General features: G+C 40.2%; 1 protein-coding gene across 2 annotated transcripts in view; it reads left to right on the forward strand.

The window, feature by feature from the left end:
• The window catches only part of ubr3 (ubiquitin protein ligase E3 component n-recognin 3), a 111,521-nt gene extending 93,582 nt beyond the window's left edge, over positions 1–17,939 (forward strand). For both annotated transcript variants that reach the window (XM_060929990.1, XM_060929991.1), the window contains exons 33-39: positions 9,277–9,401; positions 13,380–13,484; positions 14,088–14,213; positions 14,393–14,572; positions 14,668–14,877; positions 15,209–15,348; positions 15,474–17,939. In XM_060929990.1, the coding sequence (XP_060785973.1) occupies positions 9,277–9,401; positions 13,380–13,484; positions 14,088–14,213; positions 14,393–14,572; positions 14,668–14,877; positions 15,209–15,348; positions 15,474–15,591 (1,004 nt within the window). In that variant the 3' untranslated portion in view covers positions 15,592–17,939. The remainder of the gene's footprint in view (positions 1–9,276; positions 9,402–13,379; positions 13,485–14,087; positions 14,214–14,392; positions 14,573–14,667; positions 14,878–15,208; positions 15,349–15,473) is intronic.
• The last annotated feature ends 2,364 nt before the right edge of the window (positions 17,940–20,303 follow it).

Here is a 20,303-nt window from a genome sequence, read left to right on the forward strand (position 1 = left end):
GCAAGTCCCTTGTTTGGGTTTCTGATTTGCAGGCGTCCACTATCCAGCACGCATGTGGGCAAGTGTTTCACTGGGAAATACACCACTTGTATTTTTCATACAAGTTACATCCAGGAACTGGAGATTCAAAACAGTGACTCAAGTCTCTGTATGTCGCTCGCTAGGAAATCAATGTATTGTTTTGATAAATTTGGGAACTTTTATTTATTTATTTATTTATTTATTTATTTATTTTTGGTTCATGAATGTGTGCATGAGGCGGCATGGTGGTGTAGCGGTTAGCGCTGTCACCTCACAGCAAGAAGGTCCGGGTTCGAGCCCTGTGGCCGGCGAGGGTCTTTCTGTGTGGAGTTTGCATGTTCTCCCCGTGTCCGCGTGGGTTTCCTCCGGGTGCTCCGGTTTCCCCCACAGTCCAAAGACATGCAGGTTAGGTTAACTGGTGACTCTAAATTGACGATAGGTGTGAATGTGAGTGTGAATGGTTGTCTGTGTCTATGTGTCAGCCCTGTGATGACCTGGCGACTTGTCCAGGGTGTACCCCGCCTTTCGCCCGTAGTCAGCTGGGATAGGCTCCAGCTTGCCTGCGACCCCGTAGAACAGGATAAAGCAGCTACAGATAATGAGATTAAATTAATGTGTCCATGTAATAAAAATATCACACGTTGGCTTGAAGATATGAAGTTCATTATCTCGCGTTGAAAAACTCACATTTTTCTTACAAAATGCATCATGGATCTGATTGACCAAATTTCCCGATATTTCATGCCTATGATGTCACTTCCAGTGTTTTCCCGCTGACAGGACGTGTGTTGTCAAAATGGAGAACCGGTTCAAAAATTAAAATTCTTTTGAATAAGTGTGTTTGTGTGTGGTGTTCCACAAAATCGAGTCATGCATGAGCTAATGGTCGACGAACTGCATCGTGCCAAGTTGGCTATAAGCCATGTATGACGAGATTGAGTGGAATAACTGTTTATTATATCCACTTTCACTGGATTTTGAGAAATGGAGCATTTTTATTTTTTGCGAATTCAATGAATAAAAACTTTTATACAAAAGTCTGATAATCATTTCCACTTAGAATGTAAACAAACTGGTGAAATGACAGTAGCAATTTATGAAGAAAAATTCTATAATTCTTGAAAAATAAAAATGTTCTTACCATCAAATACTTTTATTCCCTTTTTTTGTGTTTTTGTATTTTTGGGGGGTTTTGTTTTCGAGTAGAGGTTTTTAATTTTGTCTTTGGTTGGTTCAGTAACACGCGCTGCCATTTTTGTTTTGGTTTTTTTTTTTTTTTTTGGCGGTTGGCAAACCAACTTAAAGGTGCATTACCGTTACTGACTGGGCTGGAGTGTGGAACAGGAGATATTGAGGGAAGGAAGCTATATTCATTTAGCTAATTCTGTTTCTTTTAAATACTTGATTAAGCTGCCATTTTGTTTTTCTCTACTCATGGTATATGAGATGAGATCCTTGTAGTAGCCAATCAGAGCACACGAGTGCTCATATCCAGTGAATGTGGATAGTTGGGACAAAGTACAAATTGTAAATAAAAACGGAATGCAATAATTTACAAATCTCTCAAAAACTGATATTGTATTCACAGTAGAACATAGACAACATATCAAATGTCGAAAGTGAGACATTTTGAAATTTCATGCCAAATATTGGCTCATTTGAAATGTCATGACAGCAACACATCTCAAAAAAGTTGGGACAGGGGCAATAAGAGGCTGGAAAAGTTAAAGGTACAAAAAAGCAACAGCTGGAGGACCAAATTGCAACTCATTAGGTCAATTGGCAATAGGTCATTAACATGACTGGGTATAAAAAGAGCATCTTGGAGTGGCAGCGGCTCTCAGAAGTAAAGATGGGAAGAGGATCACCAATCCCCCTAATTCTGCACCAACAAATAGTGGAGCAATATCAGAAAGGAGTTCGACAGTGTAAAATTGCAAAGAGTTTGAACATATCATCATCTACAGTGCATAATATCATCAAAAGATTCAGAGAATCTGGAAGTATCTCTGCGCGTAAGGGTCAAGGCCGAAAAACCATACTGGGTGCCCGTGATCTTCGGGCCCTTAGATGGCACTGCATCACATACAGGCATGCTTCTGTATTGGAAATCACAAAATGGGCTCAGGAATATTTCCAGAGAACATTATCTGTGAACACAATTCACCGTGCCATCCGCCGTTGCCAGCTAAAACTCTATAGTTCAAAGAAGAAGCCGTATCTAAACATGATCCAGACGCGCAGACGTCTTCTCTGGGCCAAGGCTCATTTAAAATGGACTGTGGCAAAGTGGAAAACTGTTCTGTGGTCAGACGAATCAAAATTTGAAGTTCTTTATGGAAATCAGGGACGCCGTGTCATTCGGACTAAAGAGGAGAAGGACGACCCGAGTTGTTATCAGCGCTCAGTTCAGAAGCCTGCATCTCTGATGGTATGGGGTTGCATTAGTGCGTGTGGCATGGGCAGCTTACACATCTGGAAAGACACCATCAATGCTGAAAGGTATATCCAGGTTCTAGAGCAACATATGCTCCCATCCAGACAACGTCTCTTTCAGGGAAGACCTTGCATTTTCCAACATGACAATGCCAAACCACATACTGCATCAATTACAGCATCATGGCTGCGTAGAAGAAGGGTCCGGGTACTAAACTGGCCAGCCTGCAGTCCAGATCTTTCACCCATAGAAAACATTTGGCGCATCACAAAACAGAAGATACGACCAAAAAAAAAAAGACCTAAGACAGTTGAGCAACTAGAATCCTACATTAGACAGGAATGGGTTAACATTCCTATCCCTAAACTTGAGCAACTTGTCTCCTCAGTCCCCAGACATTTACAGACTGTTGTAAAGAGAAAAGGGGATGTCTCACAGTGGTAAACATGGCCTTGTCCCAACTTTTTTGAGATGTTGTTATGAAATTTAAAATCACCTAATTTTTCTCTTTAAATGATATACATTTTCTCACTTTAAACATTTGATATGTCATCTATGTTCTATTCTGAATAAAATATGTAATTTTGAAATTTCCACATCATTGCATTCCGTTTTTATTTACAATTTGTACTTTATCCCAACTTTTTTGGAATCGGGGTTGTGTGTCTGAGATGGAGATGTTTTATTTATTTATTAGTTTCTGTGCTACGCACTTCCTGGTTCCCAAGTTGTTTGCGCCGAGTCTTTTTTTCCACGATTGTTGGCGTTAATTACTAATCTTTTTTTAAAAAAAAAATTCTACAAATAATTTTCCAGTATCCCCTTCATTTTTTTTTATTGTACTTTCACTTTCCTTTTTGTACTTTCCACTTTTGCTTTCCTTTTTCCATTTTTTCTTTTTTTTCTTTTTCTTTTCTCCTCCTGTGTAAAGACCATAAGCGGAGGCCATCCACATCAGATCTGCTTTAATATCAACAGATCTTCAATTAAGGTACGTGAATCCTTTTCATCATGGCACACCTTTAGCCTGTTCAGTGTGCTGAGTGCAAGATGTTTAGTCATTCTTCCTCCGTTGCTAGCGATAGCTTTATTTGTGATAAGTGCAGATTAGTTAGCTCTCTGACGGAGAAGATTATAGTGTTAGAAGTGCATATCCAGGCTTTAGAGAAGGTCCGTGAGAATGAGAACAGTGTAGTTTCTGTAGGGGAAAGTCTGGATGCCCTAAGTGGAGTTAGTAATCCCCCAACTCCGGCACTAGAGCCCTTACAGCGGGACAAATGGGTGACAACTCGGCGGCATAAGTGTAGAGCCAAAGCTACCGCTGAGGCTCGCCCACAGGAACACCACACCCCTCCACGTCACGTGTCAAACAGGTTTGCTCTCCTTAGTGATGCACCCACTGAGAAACCTGAAAGAGCTCTGGTTATAGGGGACTCTGTCATACGGCACGTGAAATTAGCTCGGGCTTTAGGGGCACCAGCAGCTTTAGTCAGGTGTATACTGGGAGCCAGGGTACCGGACATAGCAGGTAATCTTAGGGTCCTAGGCAAGCACAGGTTCTCAAAGATAGTTATCCATGCAGGAGCTAATGATATACGCCTTCGTCAGTCTGAGGTTACCAAGAGTAACTTTGTAGAGGTGTTTTAAATTAGCGAAGGTGATGTCCGATGCTGTAGTATGCTCTGGCCCCATCCCAATGCGGTGTGATGATGTAGCTTACAGCAGGTTATGGTCGCTGAACTGCTGGTTGTCCAGGTGGTGCTCTGAAAACAGTGTGGGCTTTATAGATAATTGGGCTAATTTTGAGGGCACTACTGACCTGTTAGGGCGGGACGGTATCCATCCCACTCGGGAAGGTGCTGCTCTCATTTCCTGCAGCATAGGTCATAGTCTCAGAACAGGCCTAGTTAATTTCTGATAATCCAGAGCCAAGGCCAGGGAGCAGACGAACAGGCTAAACCCAACTGTCTGCTAGCTGCACAGTCTTGTCACTCAGGGTCCACTACATTTGAGACTGTCTGTTCCCCGAGCTCAACAAAAAAGTAGAAATACTCAGTGTTTGTTCCAGTAACCTAATTAATATAAAACTAGATCATACTGACTGTACAGCCGCTGCCAGCACTTTTGATCTAAAGTGGCGCTGTTAAATATTAGATCTCTTACATCTAAAGCGCTAATGGTTAATGAACTTATTACTGATCAGGAGTTTAATGTTCTGTGTTTAACAGAAACATGGATTAAGCCAAATGAATATATAGCATTAAATGAAGCTGGTCCTCCTGGATACAGTTATATACACCAGCCTCGTCTAACTGGTAGAGGAGGCGGCGGCGCGGTTATTTATAGTGATTATCTAGGTGTAACACACAAACCTGGTTATAAATTGAATACATTTGAAGTTCTTCATACTAATATAATGTATGTAGCCTCGAAAAATAGGTCTACCCAGTTAATTCCATTACTTATTATTCACAGGCCCCCGGGGCCATATTCGGAGTTTCTTTCCAAATTTGCAGATTTTATCTCAGACCTGGTTATTTACTTAGACAAAGCTTTAGTTGTCAGAGATTTTAATATTTCACTTTGATAACCCAGAAGACCCTTTGGAAACAGCGTTCGTGTCCATTTTAGATTCAGCAGGGGTTAATCAGAATGTCATAGGACCGACCCATAATGGTGGTCACACCCTCGATCTAATACTAACATTTGGGTTAAACGTAGAAAATATAGTCACACTTCCACAGTCTGAAGTTCTCAGATCATTCTTTCATCTCATTCAAAATATGTCTGAGTAATAATATATGCACCTCACCACACTACTGTATTAAACGTACAGTCACGTCAACTACTGCACAGAGCTTTATAAATGATCTCCGAGAGTTATCAACTTTGATTGGGTCACTGTCAGCCCCTGCAGAACTTGATCAGGCAACTGAATGCTTAGAGTCAACGTTCCGCTATACTTTAGATAATGTAGCTCCTCTTAAAAGGAAAATGAGCAGAGAGAAAAAATTAGCACCCTGGTATAATGATGACACTCGCACTTTAAAACAGACCACTCGAAAACTGGAACGTAAATGGCGTCAAACAAAATTGGTAGTGTTCAAATTAGCTTGGAAGGAGAGCTTCCTAAAGTATAGAAAAGCTCTTAGTGCTGCTCGATCAACATATCTCTCCTTCCTAATAGAAGAGAACAAAAATAATCCTAGATTCCTATTTTAATACTGTAGCAAAATTAACCAGGAATAAGTCCACTATAGACACATGCACACCTGTAGTACGTAGTAGTAATGACTTTATGAATTTTTATTTATTTATTTATTTTTAATGACTAAATTGAGAATATCCAACAAAAAATTCAAACTACTAATTTAAGGTCAGACAATATAAGTGACCCTGTAGTTACCTCTGCCAAGGAGGTTATGTTTTCGGTAGCGTTTGTCTGTTGGTTTGTCTGTTAGCAACATTACGGAAAAAGTTATGAATGGATTGCTCTGAAGTTTTTTCCAGAGGTGTGACTGCGCACAAGTAACAATCCATTAAATTTTGGTGGTGATCCGGATCACCTTCTGGATCCCGGATTTTTTTAAAGGATTCTTGGCGGAGGTCTGCGCTCTCTGAGTGCTTTTCTAGTTAACAATATAACTATCAGATCAGCAATTAGAATGTTTTACTCCCCTTAGAGAAACTGAATTACTTTCATTAATCTTGGCATCAAAAGCCTCAACTTGTGTGCTAGATCCCTTACCTACACGTCTATTTAAACAGATAATACCTGAAGTAATTGAACCGCTTCTAAAAATAGTACATTCTTCTCTTAGGATTGGCTTTGTACCCAAATCCTTTAAACTAGCAGTTATCAAACCTCCCCTTTATCTCCAAGAACCTTGAAAAAGCTGTGGCACAGCAGTTATGCTCATATTTACATAGGAATAACATCCATGAAATGTATCAGTCAGGATTTAGACCTCATCATAGCACAGAGACAGCACTGGTTAAAGTAGTAAACGACCTACTGTTGGCGTCTGATCAGGGCTGTGTCTTGCTGCTTGTGTTGCTTGACCTTAGTGCAGCATTTGATACCATTGATCATTCCATTCTCCTGGATAGACTAGAAAACGTTGTGGGAGTTAAGGGAACGGCCCTCTCCTGGCTCAGGTCTTATTTAACTGCTCGCTATCAGTATGTTGATGTAAATGGTGATTTTTCTAGACATACTGAGGTAAAGTTTTTGGTGTTCCACAAGGTTCTGTCTTGGGTCCACTGCTTTTTTTCTTTATACATGTTACCCCTGGGTGATATTATTCGTAAACACTGTATTAGTTTCCACTGTTATGCTGATGACACACAGTTGAATGTTTCTGCAAAACCTGATGAGAGACACCAGCTTAATAGAACTGAGGAATGTGTGAAGGACATTAGACACTGGATGCTTATTAACTTTCTTCTGCTTAACTCTGACAAGACTGAAGTACTTGTACTAGGACCACATGCAGCTAGAAGTAAGTTTTCTGATTACACAGTAACTCTGGATGGCCTGTTTCTTCACATGCAGCAATAAAAGACCTAGAGGTGATTATTGACCCCAGTCTTTCATTCGAAACTCACATTGATAACTACCTGGATAGCTGTCTTTCATCTCAGAAATATTGCTAAGATGAGAAATTTAATGTCACTACACAACACGGAAAAACTAGTTCATGCTTTCGTTACCTCCGTGTTGGATTATTGTAATGCCTTACTGTCTGGAGGTTCCAATAAGTGCATAAACAAGCTCCAGTTAGTTCAAAATGCAGCAGCAAGAGTCCTTACTAGAACTAGAAAATGACTACATCACCCCTGTCCTATCCACATTGCATTGGCTCCCAATCAAATTTTGCATTGATTATAAACTACTACTATTGACCTTTAAAAGCACTGAATGGTCTTGCACCACAGTACCTGAGCAAACTTCTGGTCCTTTATGACCCGCCACGCCTACTTAGATCAAAAGGTGCAGGCTATCTGCTGGTACCTCATATAGTGAAGGCTACATGAGAGGGCAGAGCCTTTTCTTACAAAGCTCCAGTTATGGAACAGCCTTCCAAGTAGTGTTCGGAAATCAGACACAGTCTCAGCATTTAAGTCTAGGTTGAAAACGTATCTGTTTAGTCAAGCCTTTTAAGTGTTTGAGGGAAAGGTGTAGATCTGGAGGGTCCTCAGAGTGTTTTGGTAAACTGGGATGTATGGATGCTGTCAGTCCCCCACTCTCTCGCTCACTCGAGTTTGTTGACGGTGTAGTGGCTGGCTGCTTTATGTCCCGGGGTTCCCTAATGCCTGTGTTACCTTCTTGTAACACAGGCATTAGTTATGCTGTCATAGTTAGTTTTGCTGGAGTCCCTGCTTGTACTCAGTGCAATATGTATACTGTTCCTACTTATTCAGGTGACATTGAGCATACCTAACAACCTGTGTTAACACCCCCCCCCCCCCCCCCCCCCCCCAAAAAAAAAAAAATCTGTCCCTCTGAGTTACATGTCGGTCCTGGGATCGAGATGCTGACCTCTCCTGCTCCTCGGACCTGCCTGATCCTCGGACCTGCCTGATCCATCCTGATGCCCTATGTCTGGTTGGAGTCTCATCACATCGCTCCTGTGGAGGAGGACGGCCCCATATGGACAGTTGGAAGTCACACTTGGAAGATGCTCTGGACACCTACAGTAATGCTTTTATGGCTGAGGACTACAGTTGGCTTGCTAACTTTAGGACTGCAGTTGTCATGAACAGTTTTGCACTCAAGTTTCCGTCAATGAAGAGTTATAACATCAACAAAAACAGTTAAAACTGTTAATGTTATAGTCATGTTGTCTGTTGTTGCCCAAATGAGGATGGGTTCCCTTTTGAGTCTGGTTCCTCTCGAGGTTTCTTCCTCATGTCATCTGGGGGAGTTTTTCCTTGCCACCGTCGCCACAGGCTTGCTCATTGCGGATAGATTAGGGATAAAATTAGCTCATGTTTAAAGTCATTCAAATTCTGTAAAGCTGCTTTGCGACAATGTTTATTGTTAAAAGCGCTATACAAATAAACGACTATATATATTGTGTGTGTGTGAGATTTATTGGGGTGGATGTGTGTATATAATAAATATTGCATGGTGACGTGAAGATATGTTTATCTTCTCATGAAATATGTTCACCACTCGAAGATAAACTTCATATCTTTGTGCCACCATGTAATAGCCTCTCTATCGTAAATTATCATTTTTGCACATTTTACTCATTTTGTTTGTACTTGTATGTTTACACTGAGGGTCTGGTAGAAACGGAATTTCAATCCTGTCCATGTCTTGTGCATGTGGCAGAATTGACAAAGTTGACTTGAGCTTGATTTGAACATACACCATAGAATTGGTCTGAGGAATTATTTGAGACGGTCATCTGGATTTGTTTCTTTAATGGGACATACCCCATTTGCATATTATTAAGAAAAGCTCAGTGAAATAAATGTCATTTATCTCCGTTGCTACTGAAATCATTGTCCTGCAGGTATATAGAAAATAAATGCTCATCACTTGGTTGCTTGATGGGATGAATAAAGAGCGATGCTTCTGTATTCGGTGTTGGACAGTGGGATTGTGACTGGCTTTAGTGACTGTCTTAAGTTCATGTTTCTTCAAAAAAAAAAGTCTTTAGAGGCCGGAATACGGCCACCGTAACCTGTACTGTTTTTTGTTAGCAAACCTTATACACTTACTTGTGGTTTTTTTTTTTTTTTTTTTTTGCCTTTTATTATGCATCTCCTCACTTTTTGAATGGCTACATTTGTGTGTGTCTCTGCAGAACACTTCACAACAGTTGTGAAAGTGCTATACACTCTGCTGTATACTCAGGCCCTGGCTGCTCTGTCCATTAAATTCCGCCCTGAGGAGAGACTGGCCTGGAGCAAGAGTGGGGCAGCCAAGAAGGTAAGGCCAATCAGAACACCGGATATGGTTTTCACAGCCAATTATGAGCTAGTAGGAATAGGAGTACCATAGGCATCTCCATGGTTGTATAATTACTGGCTAAGCATAAAGATGGCTAATTGAGAACACGCACGCATGCATGCATGCATACTTGTATACAACACAGGTTATTTTAATACATTTTGTTCAGGAAACAGCACTCGGATTTATTTATTCTGTAATGTCCTTGAACTGTTTCATTACGCAGGGATTTAACAGTGCCATTGTAATAAGAAATTTGGTATTTAATGTCTTTGCACATACCATGTATGTACATACTGTGGATGAAGGAGAATCTTGCAACGTTTGGTCTTAAAAAAAATAATTAAGACTTAAACACACAGCATCGATCATAATTATGGAGGTTTAACATTATCTGTAAGGATTGGTACATTAGCGCTCCACTCGATTAAATCTCAGTTGGAGAAAGTGTGACCATGGAATATAAATGAGACGCACAGGGAAGTTGTTGGCTTTGTTCTTCAGGCTCCTTTATTTCCCATTAACCAGATGTACTTCTCTTTACCGACACATTCTCATTCCACATGCAGTACTGTGCAAGTCTTGAACTTTTTTTTTTTAATGATGTACATTATTGAGTCAGGACAAAATCATATTTTATATTTCCAAGCATTTGTTTTCCAGCACAAAATTAAACGTTTGCATGTTATTTAAAGAAAGAAGCATATTGCACAAAATACCTCTTTTCAGACAAAAAGTATAATGAAGGCTACTGGGTTTTGCTACAAAAAAGAAGCAAATGCAGCAGTCACAGTGTCCAGAAGAACTGTGGCTGGCTACTGAGCAAGAGACTCAGTAAAACTTGGCAGCTTATTTCTTTTTAAAACTGTGCTAATTGTAGCAGATGGTTTGTTTGTAAATGAAGCAAAGGGTTGTCAAACCAAATATTGACAGTTTCATTTATCACTTTTTACTGCGTTTTGTACAGTAGTATTATCATTATTTTTTTAATGTAGATGCATTAGGTTTCATTATTTTTGAAGGCATCTTTGCTCTACTGCATTTCTATGTACGTGCCTAAGGCTTTTGCACTGTGTGTTTTCCATTCATAGGTTTTTGTGTTTTTGACCATTTTCTACATTGTAGAACAATACTGAAGACCTCAAAACTATGAAATAACCTCTGAAACATACATATGGAATGATGTAGTAGTCAACAACAACAAAAAGTGTCAATGTTTTAGTTTCTTCAAAGTAGCCAGCGTTTACCTTGACGCTTTACACACTTGAGATGCTGGCCTCTTCTGCCCCTCGGACCTGCTTGATCCATCCTGGTGCCCTGTGTCTGGTCGGAGTTTTATCACCCCACTCCTGTGAAGGACGGCCCCATGAGGACAGTTGAGGGTTATACCTGTTAAAACTGTTAATATTATAGTCAGGCTGTCTGTTGTTGCCCAAATGAGGATGGGTTCCCTTTTGAATCTGGTTCCTCTCGAGGTTTCTTCCTCATGTCATCTGAGGGAGTTTTTCCTTGCCACCGTCGCCACAGGCTTGCTCATTGGGGATAGATTAGGGATAAAATTAGCTCATGTTTTAAGTCGTTCAAATTCTGTAAAGCTGCTTTGCGACAATGTTTATTGTTAAAAGCGCTGTACAAATAAACTTGATTGATTGATTGATTGATTGATTGATTGATTGATTGATTGATTGATTGATTTGGCATTCTCTTAACCAGCTTCATGAGGGAGTCACCTGGAATGCTTTTCAATTAACAGCTGTGCTTTGTCAAAAGTTAAAGTTAATTAGTGCAATTTCTTGCCGGCTTAATGTGTTTGAGCTCAAAAAGTAAATAATAAAAATACAGTAAGTAGCCCTATTCCACAGCTGTCGTAATCCATATTATGTCAAGAACCGCTCAACTAAGTAAAGAGAAACGACATCCATCATTACTTTAAGACATGAAGCCTTTTTTAATTAATAAAAATAAAGGAAAAGCCATTGAATTAGGTGTGTCCAAATATGCAAAACTCTTAGGCACATGTAAAGAAATGCTGTAGACCAAAAATGTCTTTAAACATTTCAATGACATTTATTTAAAATAAAAAGCTATAAACAGCAGTAAGCCATTATAAATTAAAGGTCATAGGCAATGGTAGGAGGTGAAACATAGAATATCAACTTTATTGTCTAGAAGAACGACCCAAAAAGCGAATTCAATCTTCCTGGTGTCTAATTTGCACCCTAAAATTGAATAAAACGGTTAAAATGTACTGTTTTGCCCAATTTCCAAAGGTTTGTTTACACCTCACTTATGCGCACTTTCACCGCCAGGGGTCAGTCGTCATGACATCATTTAAGCCAAACAGACCGGGAACAGTTCTGTGTTTACCTGTGAACCGAGCACACGTGTACAGACTTTGGTCGTGAGAGGTTGTGTAAAATGTCTGATAGCGATTTTGGACCCCGGACCTCAACAAGACTCGCATCCAAATGATTTATCCTGGTAGTTATGATAAATTCCTACTTTCGTTGTAATACTAAATAAGAGCCCTTTTGAAGAATAATTAAACCGCCCTCCCTAGTGGATATAGGGAACGATTACTGGACAGTGTGCCGGTAGGCCACATTAGCCTGCCATCCACAGCATTATACTATTTATAGCCGACTCTAAGTGAGGAAATATCCCTTTGTCTCATTTCCACAATGATTGTACAAGATCCCTCAGGATTCTTGTCAATTGCAAGCGAAAGTAAAAAATGTTTACCTCCAATCTTCTCCTTTTTGCCTGAGCGTTGCTGCTCCGTTTCTTCTTTGACTGCTTGATTTTGTTTCACACGCACAATCCACTCTCTCTGCCTCGTCTCCTCTTTTGGAAAAAGCCAACCCTCTGGCTTCACGCGCACAATCCGCTTTCTCCGCCTCTTCTCTTTCAGAAAAAAAAAAAAAAAACGCTTGCTCCGCCTCTTCTCCTTTTTCAGAAAAAGCCAGTCCTCTTGCTCTGCCTCTTCTCTTTTGGAAAAAGGTAAAAACTTCTTCCTGAACCGGTCCCGTTGTTACAGTTCACTGCACAACAAAGCATGGTTTTTCTTTGGAAATCCCCGAACTCATGTCTGCACTCAAGCCGAACGGCAATGCAAGTAAACGGAAGTGGACTCAACTCAAGCGGTTTGTTTGACTTAAATGACGTCACGCGCCGAGTGGTCACGAAAATAGTCGAACAAAAATTTGCCGTGATCCGCGCTAACTTATTTTAATTATTACTTATTAACAATACTTCTTGGGACCAGAAGAAAATTACAGAGGGTTTTTTAACATGTAAAGATTTAAATTTAAAACCGTTGCCTATGATCTTTTAAGGTCAAAATTTGGTGTGAGATGACCTTTTGCTTTAAAAAAAAAAAAAATTGTGTATGTTTTTTTGTATTTTATGGACACATCCACAAAAAATGCAAGTTAATCAGAATTTTAATTTTGAACTGGCCATTTTGAAAACGCGTCTAGTCGATGGGAAAATATTAAGCGCGACTCCATCAGAGTGAAATATCAGAAAATATGTCCCTCAGATCCGTTGTGTGTGTGTGTGTGTGGCATTATCTGTCTGCAGTAAATGCAAATAACACCAGAATTGTCGTCGCGATTGTGTAAAGACACTCTTGGATTTCAAAAATGTATTAGCCTGCTATCTAATAAATCTGTCATTGCAGTCTTCCCATCTGCTTGCTTGCCGTTTTAAGTTGTTAGATGTTCAGCCAGATAAAACCGAAGCTTTAGAATATTGCAAAATCTGCGAGTTTTATCTGCACCTTCACTTAGAATGTGCCATGACCTGCAGAAGTAAAGAATTTTAATGCTTGCTTTGAGATTCATTGCATTGCTAATTTATCAAAATGTTGTCTTTGTTGTTCCTGTGACCTTGTGTGTTTAAGTCTTTACTAGGTGGCATTGCAATGTTATTTTTTTTTTCTTTTTGTGTATATAGAACTTGCCAAATTCTGAGAAATCATGGGAGGCACTCCTGAGTCATGTGATCAGTGAGCTCACCAAGGCCAAGGGGATCTATGATAGTAGCCCTAATGAGATGATGGTAAGAATACTTTGATCTGAAGTTTATGTACTCGCTAATGTATTTTACATTGGAAGTGCAAATTTGTCTTTGTACTCTAGCAGAAGAGAGATCATCCGTCAGTAGCAGAAAATAGAAATACAGGTGTTCATTATGGAAAGTACAGACACAAGAAAACGAGTAAAGGAAAAAAGTTATAAATATTTAGGACAGCAAATTATTTTTGCAAAGCTAAAGGCAGTGGTGGATATTCCCCCTCCCCTTCCCCCCACCTGAAGACATTTTGCCCATATGTGGCATCGATACCGTTTCACTGTCTCTTAATAACTGAATAACGTGTCATTAATAGAAGGACATATTAATTAACGGAAATGGCATTCATTTTTGGAATAGGGATTGTCAGATCTGAGGGTTTGGAGATGTTTTAGCTTTACACTTCACCTTATTCTGCCATTCACACCATACTGATGAATAATGCTATAGCTGCTGTAGCTGTGCTTTATAGTTCCTGCTCTCTTCCCAACTGATCAAATATCTTTCCAATATCCCTGTGACCATTCCCAGTTGATTCAGTCATTGATGAAGTGTTTTGTTTTTGGGTTTTTTTTCCCCCCAACTTTCTAGTTGAGTACGAGTGTATGGTCTCCTCAATCCATAGAGTTTACGTTGCAGCAGTTCTGTTTGCCGTTCATGCGTCTAGCCTGTCTTCTTCAACATCACCTTTATGGGGACAATCTACCTGGCTGCCAGGTATTCTCATATCCTCTTGCTCACACACACTCCTTTTATATACTGTCTATGTCAGGAATACATGCACACACGTGGTTGTATTGTCTCTGCTGGTTTGGAAAGGTGATGAACCAGACATTGAACTGCGATTTTCAGAGAATTGGGAATTGCCATTCTGAGACTGACTGAATGTTTTTCAGCTAGAGGAAGAGTTCTCATTGCTGGCAGGCGGTTTGGGTTTGCTGTCTGCTTTGTTCCAGCCCAGCACCTCCATGAACAGCCCAGTGTGCCTGGAATGGAACATCAACGCATTTGAGCTCATGTCTCAGTGGTGCTCCGAGCTCCTCAGACTGGCGGACACGCCTTCACAGCAGGCCATGGTCAGCTTCATTCCCTTTCTTGTCAGTCATCATATGCAAATGCTTGTCAGTTTAACCAGAGAAATGATTTTAATCAGAACTTTTGTTTTTCCTAGTCTCTGTTGGTGCAAGACCCTCACTGGTCTGCTCCTCGTCTGCTGCAGCTTCCTGACAACTACAACACTATCTTCCAGTACTACCACAGGAAGTCCTGCACTGTGTGCAGTAAGACACCTAAAGACCCAGCTCTGTGCCTCGTTTGTGGAGCGTTCGTCTGTCTCAAGGGCCTCTGCTGCAAACAGCAGGGTGTCTGCGAGTGTGTGCTGGTGAGTGCTGATGCTCTATAGGGTCACCAGTCATTTGTGATCGGGGTGTATCAGTAGGTTTTATGTCTTCAGAGTGTAACTGTCGGTTAACCATTGGTCATGGACAAGGCTGTAAACAGAAAGAAATGAGTTTGGATCCAGCTGAAGCAGGGAAACTGTTTTGTCGGGCTATGTGAGGAAAGCAAGGTTCAGCGTCTAACTACCGTACTAAGCAGAAGCAATAGCATAATTAACAAATTGCAGCATCTTTGTAAATGAGTGTGAACAGCCTTATGTTGTACTCGGTATGGGGGGGTTGGTAATGTTCTAATGATTTTCTTTTTCTCAATAGCACTCTCAGCACTGTGGAGCTGCAACAGGGATCTTCCTCCTAATAAACGCCTCTGTGATCATAATCATCCGTGGTCATCGCTTCTGTCTGTGGGGGTCAGTTTATCTGGACGCTCATGGAGAGGAGGACAGAGACTTACGGTACACTCGCTTTCACTGTAGACAAATGAAACGCACCAGAATAAGCACACATCAATATTAACGTTTGATTAGCGAACCTACTCGTGTGAATTGTTAATGTTGATCGATTGTGTCTTTGTGTGTAGTCGTGGCAAGCCTCTGTTCCTGTGTGAGGAGAGGTACCGCGTGCTGGAGCAGCAATGGGTGTCACACACCTTCGACCACATTAGCAAGCGATGGGGTCCCCACTACAACGGACTTTAACACACAGACCCCAAACCTAGAGGAGCCAGATCACAGTGGGCATCAGTGCCAGCCTCTCTCTCTCCTTTTGATATATGCTATTATGTAATATAAAAACAATGCTGTGAGTGAATTGCTGCTACAGCCTTGGTTATGTGAAGTTTAGTGTACAATCATGCCTAATGACTAACAGCGTGTATGTGTGTGGGGTGTTTTTTTTTAATATATGAATGATTTTTGGTGGATTTGAAAGGGGAAGAGATTTTATTTGTTTCTGGGACTGGCTCACAGAGAAAGCACAAATTAGCCCAATCCTGAGTGCATTTATTTGAGTGCTGTTTGGTCACACCCCTCAAAAACATGCTAATGTTTAGTGCATTGGAGAGCAAAACTCTCCCAAAAAAAAAAAAAGTGGATATCACCACCATTATGAAAAACACAAGGCGTTTGGGTTTCCCTTAACTGCAACCTAAACTGTACTAAAATGGCACCAGGCATCATTATTCATCGTAACAAATGCAATGAGTAATCATTGTCATCCTACATGCTCATAACTCAGGCCTTTAAATGCTCATATGGGATAAAAGTATTGTTGAAGTGGAGCGTCTTTGTTCTGCATAAATTATCACTGAATAGTAGAATAATTATTGCTTGCCCATTGAGGCCTAGTTGCATCCATCCTCAGGAATTTTCTTTTCTGTAGTTAAAGAACTTTTTAATATTTAAATAAATGTTGCTATTTGATGTTGATGGTTAATTATATCGTTGTACAAATGATTTTAGGTTTTGACAGAAGGCACAGTGGTGATGGCAGTCAGCTAGCTTTTTGCAGTTGAGGCTGCAGAGACCGTTCGCAGTAACCTTGTCATTCATGCAGCTTTTCTTGGCTAACTGGTTAAATTAGTACTACTGGCTAAAAGCTGGAGTAAACATTTCCCTACTAAAACTTGGCAATATTTCATCTAGCCAATAATGCTGGTAGATGTGATTGTTTTACAGAGGATCCAAAATTGCTGCAAATATTTATCCCAAATAATCTCGTTCTTTTATTGTCTAATCCCAAGTTTTTGAGCAATGTTGGGTTCCAGAGATGACCAGTGTCCATGGTTCATTCACAGATTGCATTTAGAATGTGTCTAGAAAATGCACTTCATTTTGTCCTTTGAGTGTATTGTAGTATTTTTACATCAACATCTGCAACAGTGTAATTTGTACTTGCATAAAGCAATCCTCCAAAGAGGAAATCATGTGTCATTTTCACGTATGCCATAGTCCCACCTTTTCCTGCTCGGTTTAGAGCTAAAAATGAATATTTCCAAGAGCCAGGTGAAGAGCATTCACATTTAGTAACAGGTTTAAATAACTCGCTTGTGTCTGATGGTGAACAAGGCAAAAAGTTTTGAATTTAGATTTGCTTTAAAACGAACGAAAAGGAGAGTATTATTTCTTCATAATATGATGGCTTCTTTTCAAGCGGCCAGGATTTAAATCAGGCCCCACAGAATTTAGGATTTCAAAATCCTTGTTAACTTTTTGCATATTCTACTTTTCTATTAATGTCTAGCCCCCTTCATTATTTGTTTGTTGTTGTTTAATGCATATTTATTAAAAGATGTTTTTGTATGGATATGTAAGAGATTCACCTATGAGGAGTTTGTTTCTTTACATTGTTTGTTTAAAAAATGTTCTTTTGGTGTGTTTCTCAATCCTGTGAGTTTTCTCACAGAAACTGACAATAGTGACAAAGGAGTGATTCCCCCCCCCCCCCCCCCCACCACCACCACACACACACACACACACACACACACACACACGATTCAGGATGTGATCAGTTCCAGGCTTTGAAATAAGATTGGGGATTTCAGTGCTGTGTGTAATTTTTTTTTTCTCCCCCCCCCCCCACCCGACCCAATTTGCAAAGTCCCAGTTCTAAGTCTGTTGTATTAAGAAGGAGCCACCAATGAACACCAAAAAGCATGTTTTGGTTTCGTTCTTCACCACCTTATTGGGTATTGATTCTCAACACTGCACTTACACAATGCTGGAGAGAAATGCCAGGCACTTAAATTCCTAGTTCCTGTCTTTCTCTTGTCTTGAAATCTTGCATGCTGCTGTTTTTTCTTCTCTTTTTAGTTTTTCTTTTTCTTCCTCAGCCCAGATATTGTATAATTGAACAGAGTTTTTGCAAAGAGTAATGGGTATATATTGGAATGGAAAGCTGTAATGTTATTCTGTGTGGTGTGAGTGACTGACTGAGACAGAAATACAGTACATTACTGTAGGTGCTGATTCAGATTGCAAATCAGAAAGGGTGGCAGACATTTAATGCAAAATGTAACATATGTGAATAAAATATAACAATACTCTGACATGTTTTGTATTAATTTTAAGTCAATGTTCCAGCTCCTCACTTCACTACTAGCATCCCCCCCCCCCCCCCCCCCCCCAGTCTTTACTAGTTCAAATTATTTGTGGGGTTCTGAAGACAACATGGCTCAGGTGATCCCTGGGTAAGATTAGCTGTTCTACCCCCAAAGACACTCATCTCATCTCATCTCTAGCCGCTTTATCCTGTTCTACAAGGTCGCAGGCAAGCTGGAGCCTATCCCAGCTGACTACGGGCGAAAGGCGGGGTACACCCTGGACAAGTCGCCAGGTCATCACAGGGCTGACACATAGACACAGACAACCATTCACATTCACACCTACGGTCAATTTAGAGTCACCAGTTAACCTAACCTGCATGTCTTTGGACTGTGGGGGAAACCAGAGCACCCCCCAAAGACAGTAAATTTTTAATTTTTTTCCCAGACGTTCAATCTTGAACATGAATTGTACCCATTCTAAAATTAACAAGAGTGCTCTGAGAGCACAGTATCCCCCGCTGGAAACTATGCCATAACTCTGGTAAAATGTGACTGAATTGAACGAAATTGCAATATGCGTATTACCAACATGTAACAAAGAATCCTGTCAAGTTTTGTGAAATTCCTCCAAAAATTGAAAGGAGCTGATTTCAGAATGTGAGTACCCTTCCTGGGATGGACAGATGGACATCGCCACGACATAATCCCCCTTGGGGCTTTTCAGCCAATGGGGGATAATAAAAATTGTGAGGGAAGTTGATTTCAGAAAGCAAGCACACCTTGATGAAATTGCCAAAGTACAAGTTTGTTAATAATCAAGGCCATAACTCTGGTAAAATTTGCCCAAATTAAACAAAATTTCAATGTGTGTGTAACTGTCATATAACAAAGCCTTTTGCCAAGTTTGGTGAAATTCCTCCACAAATTGTGAGAGGAGTTGATTTCGGAAGAACCTACACCCTCATGAACTTGTCAAAGTACAAGTTATTTAATCAAGGGTCAAAACTGGTAAAATTTTCACAAACGAAAATAAATTGCAATATGTGTATTACCATAATATAACAAGGCCTTTTGCCAAGCTTTGAGAAATTCATTCAAAAATTGTGAGAGGAGTTGATTTCTGAAGGCAAACACACCTTCATGAAATTGTGAAAGTACAAGGTTGTTAATCAAGGGTCACAACTCTGGTAAAATGTGACCCAATTTAATGCAATTACAATATGCGTAGTACCGACATACAATGTCTTTTGCCAAGTTTGGTGAAATTCCTCCAAATATTGTGAGAGGAGTTGATTAAAGAAGGAATCGCCACAATCCCCTTTCGGGCCTTTCAGCCAGCGGGGGATAAAAACCCTAGAATTTGATGCACAAGTTTTAATTTATTTTGGGTTTTCTGAAATCAATACAGGGTCAAAATTATACATAGAACACCACATACTTGGTTAAATGTCCCTTAGCATGTTTCACCTTGACCAGATGCTTTTGGTAGTGATCAAAAAGCTTCTAGTAGAATTCTAGTTGGATATTTGATCATCATCTTGACAGAATTGGTAAAGTTCAGTTAAATTTGTGTTTCCTGGCATGGACTCAACTTTTAAATACAGTCAACTTTTTTTTTCAATCTGGTTGAGGTCCGGACTTTGTTTTAAGCTTAATATTGGCTGGCTTTATCCATTCTACAACCAGCTTTGATGTGTGTTTGGGTCATTGTATCTAATTATGTCCAAGTTTCTGATGATCTGAGGTTCTGCTGAAGAATTCTGAGGTTGTCCTTCATTATTCTGTGTACTTCAATTCACCAGTTCCACTGGCAGCAAAACAGCCCCAGAACATGAAGCTACTACCACCATGCTTAAGATCAGACTATAAAATGTTCCTTTAGAAGGCTTTTTCTTTGTCCATGTGGTCAGCTGCAAACTTGAGTCAAGCTTGAAGGTGTTTGTTTTGTAGCAGTGACTCCTTTCTTGGACAGTAGCCTCTCAGACAATTGTGATGTAAAACTTGCTTGGCTTTAAACAGCAACACTAGTGTTCCAGCAGCTTCCAGTTCATGGCAGGCTTTGGGCCTGGGCTGTTCCTGACCATCCAAACTGATTTCCTCTCAGTTGAGGAAGACAGTTTGGGTCTTCCAGCAACGTGACCATACCTCCCAGTGACTTTATTTACATACACTTGTTTGAACTGATTATCTTGGAATCTGCAGTTGTTTTGAAATTAATTTAAGAGACATTTTTGAGTTGTGTAAATCAACACTCCTCTTTCTCAGATCTGCACCGAGCTCCTTGGACTTTCCCATTATGCTGTGTGTTGATCAATCCATTCAGTGCTGTCAAACAAACCCTTTTATGTTTGCACAGAGCAACTACTT

The sequence above is a fragment of the Neoarius graeffei genome, chromosome 9 (genome assembly GCF_027579695.1).
Source record: "Neoarius graeffei isolate fNeoGra1 chromosome 9, fNeoGra1.pri, whole genome shotgun sequence".
NCBI classification, from domain to species: domain Eukaryota; kingdom Metazoa; phylum Chordata; class Actinopteri; order Siluriformes; family Ariidae; genus Neoarius; species Neoarius graeffei.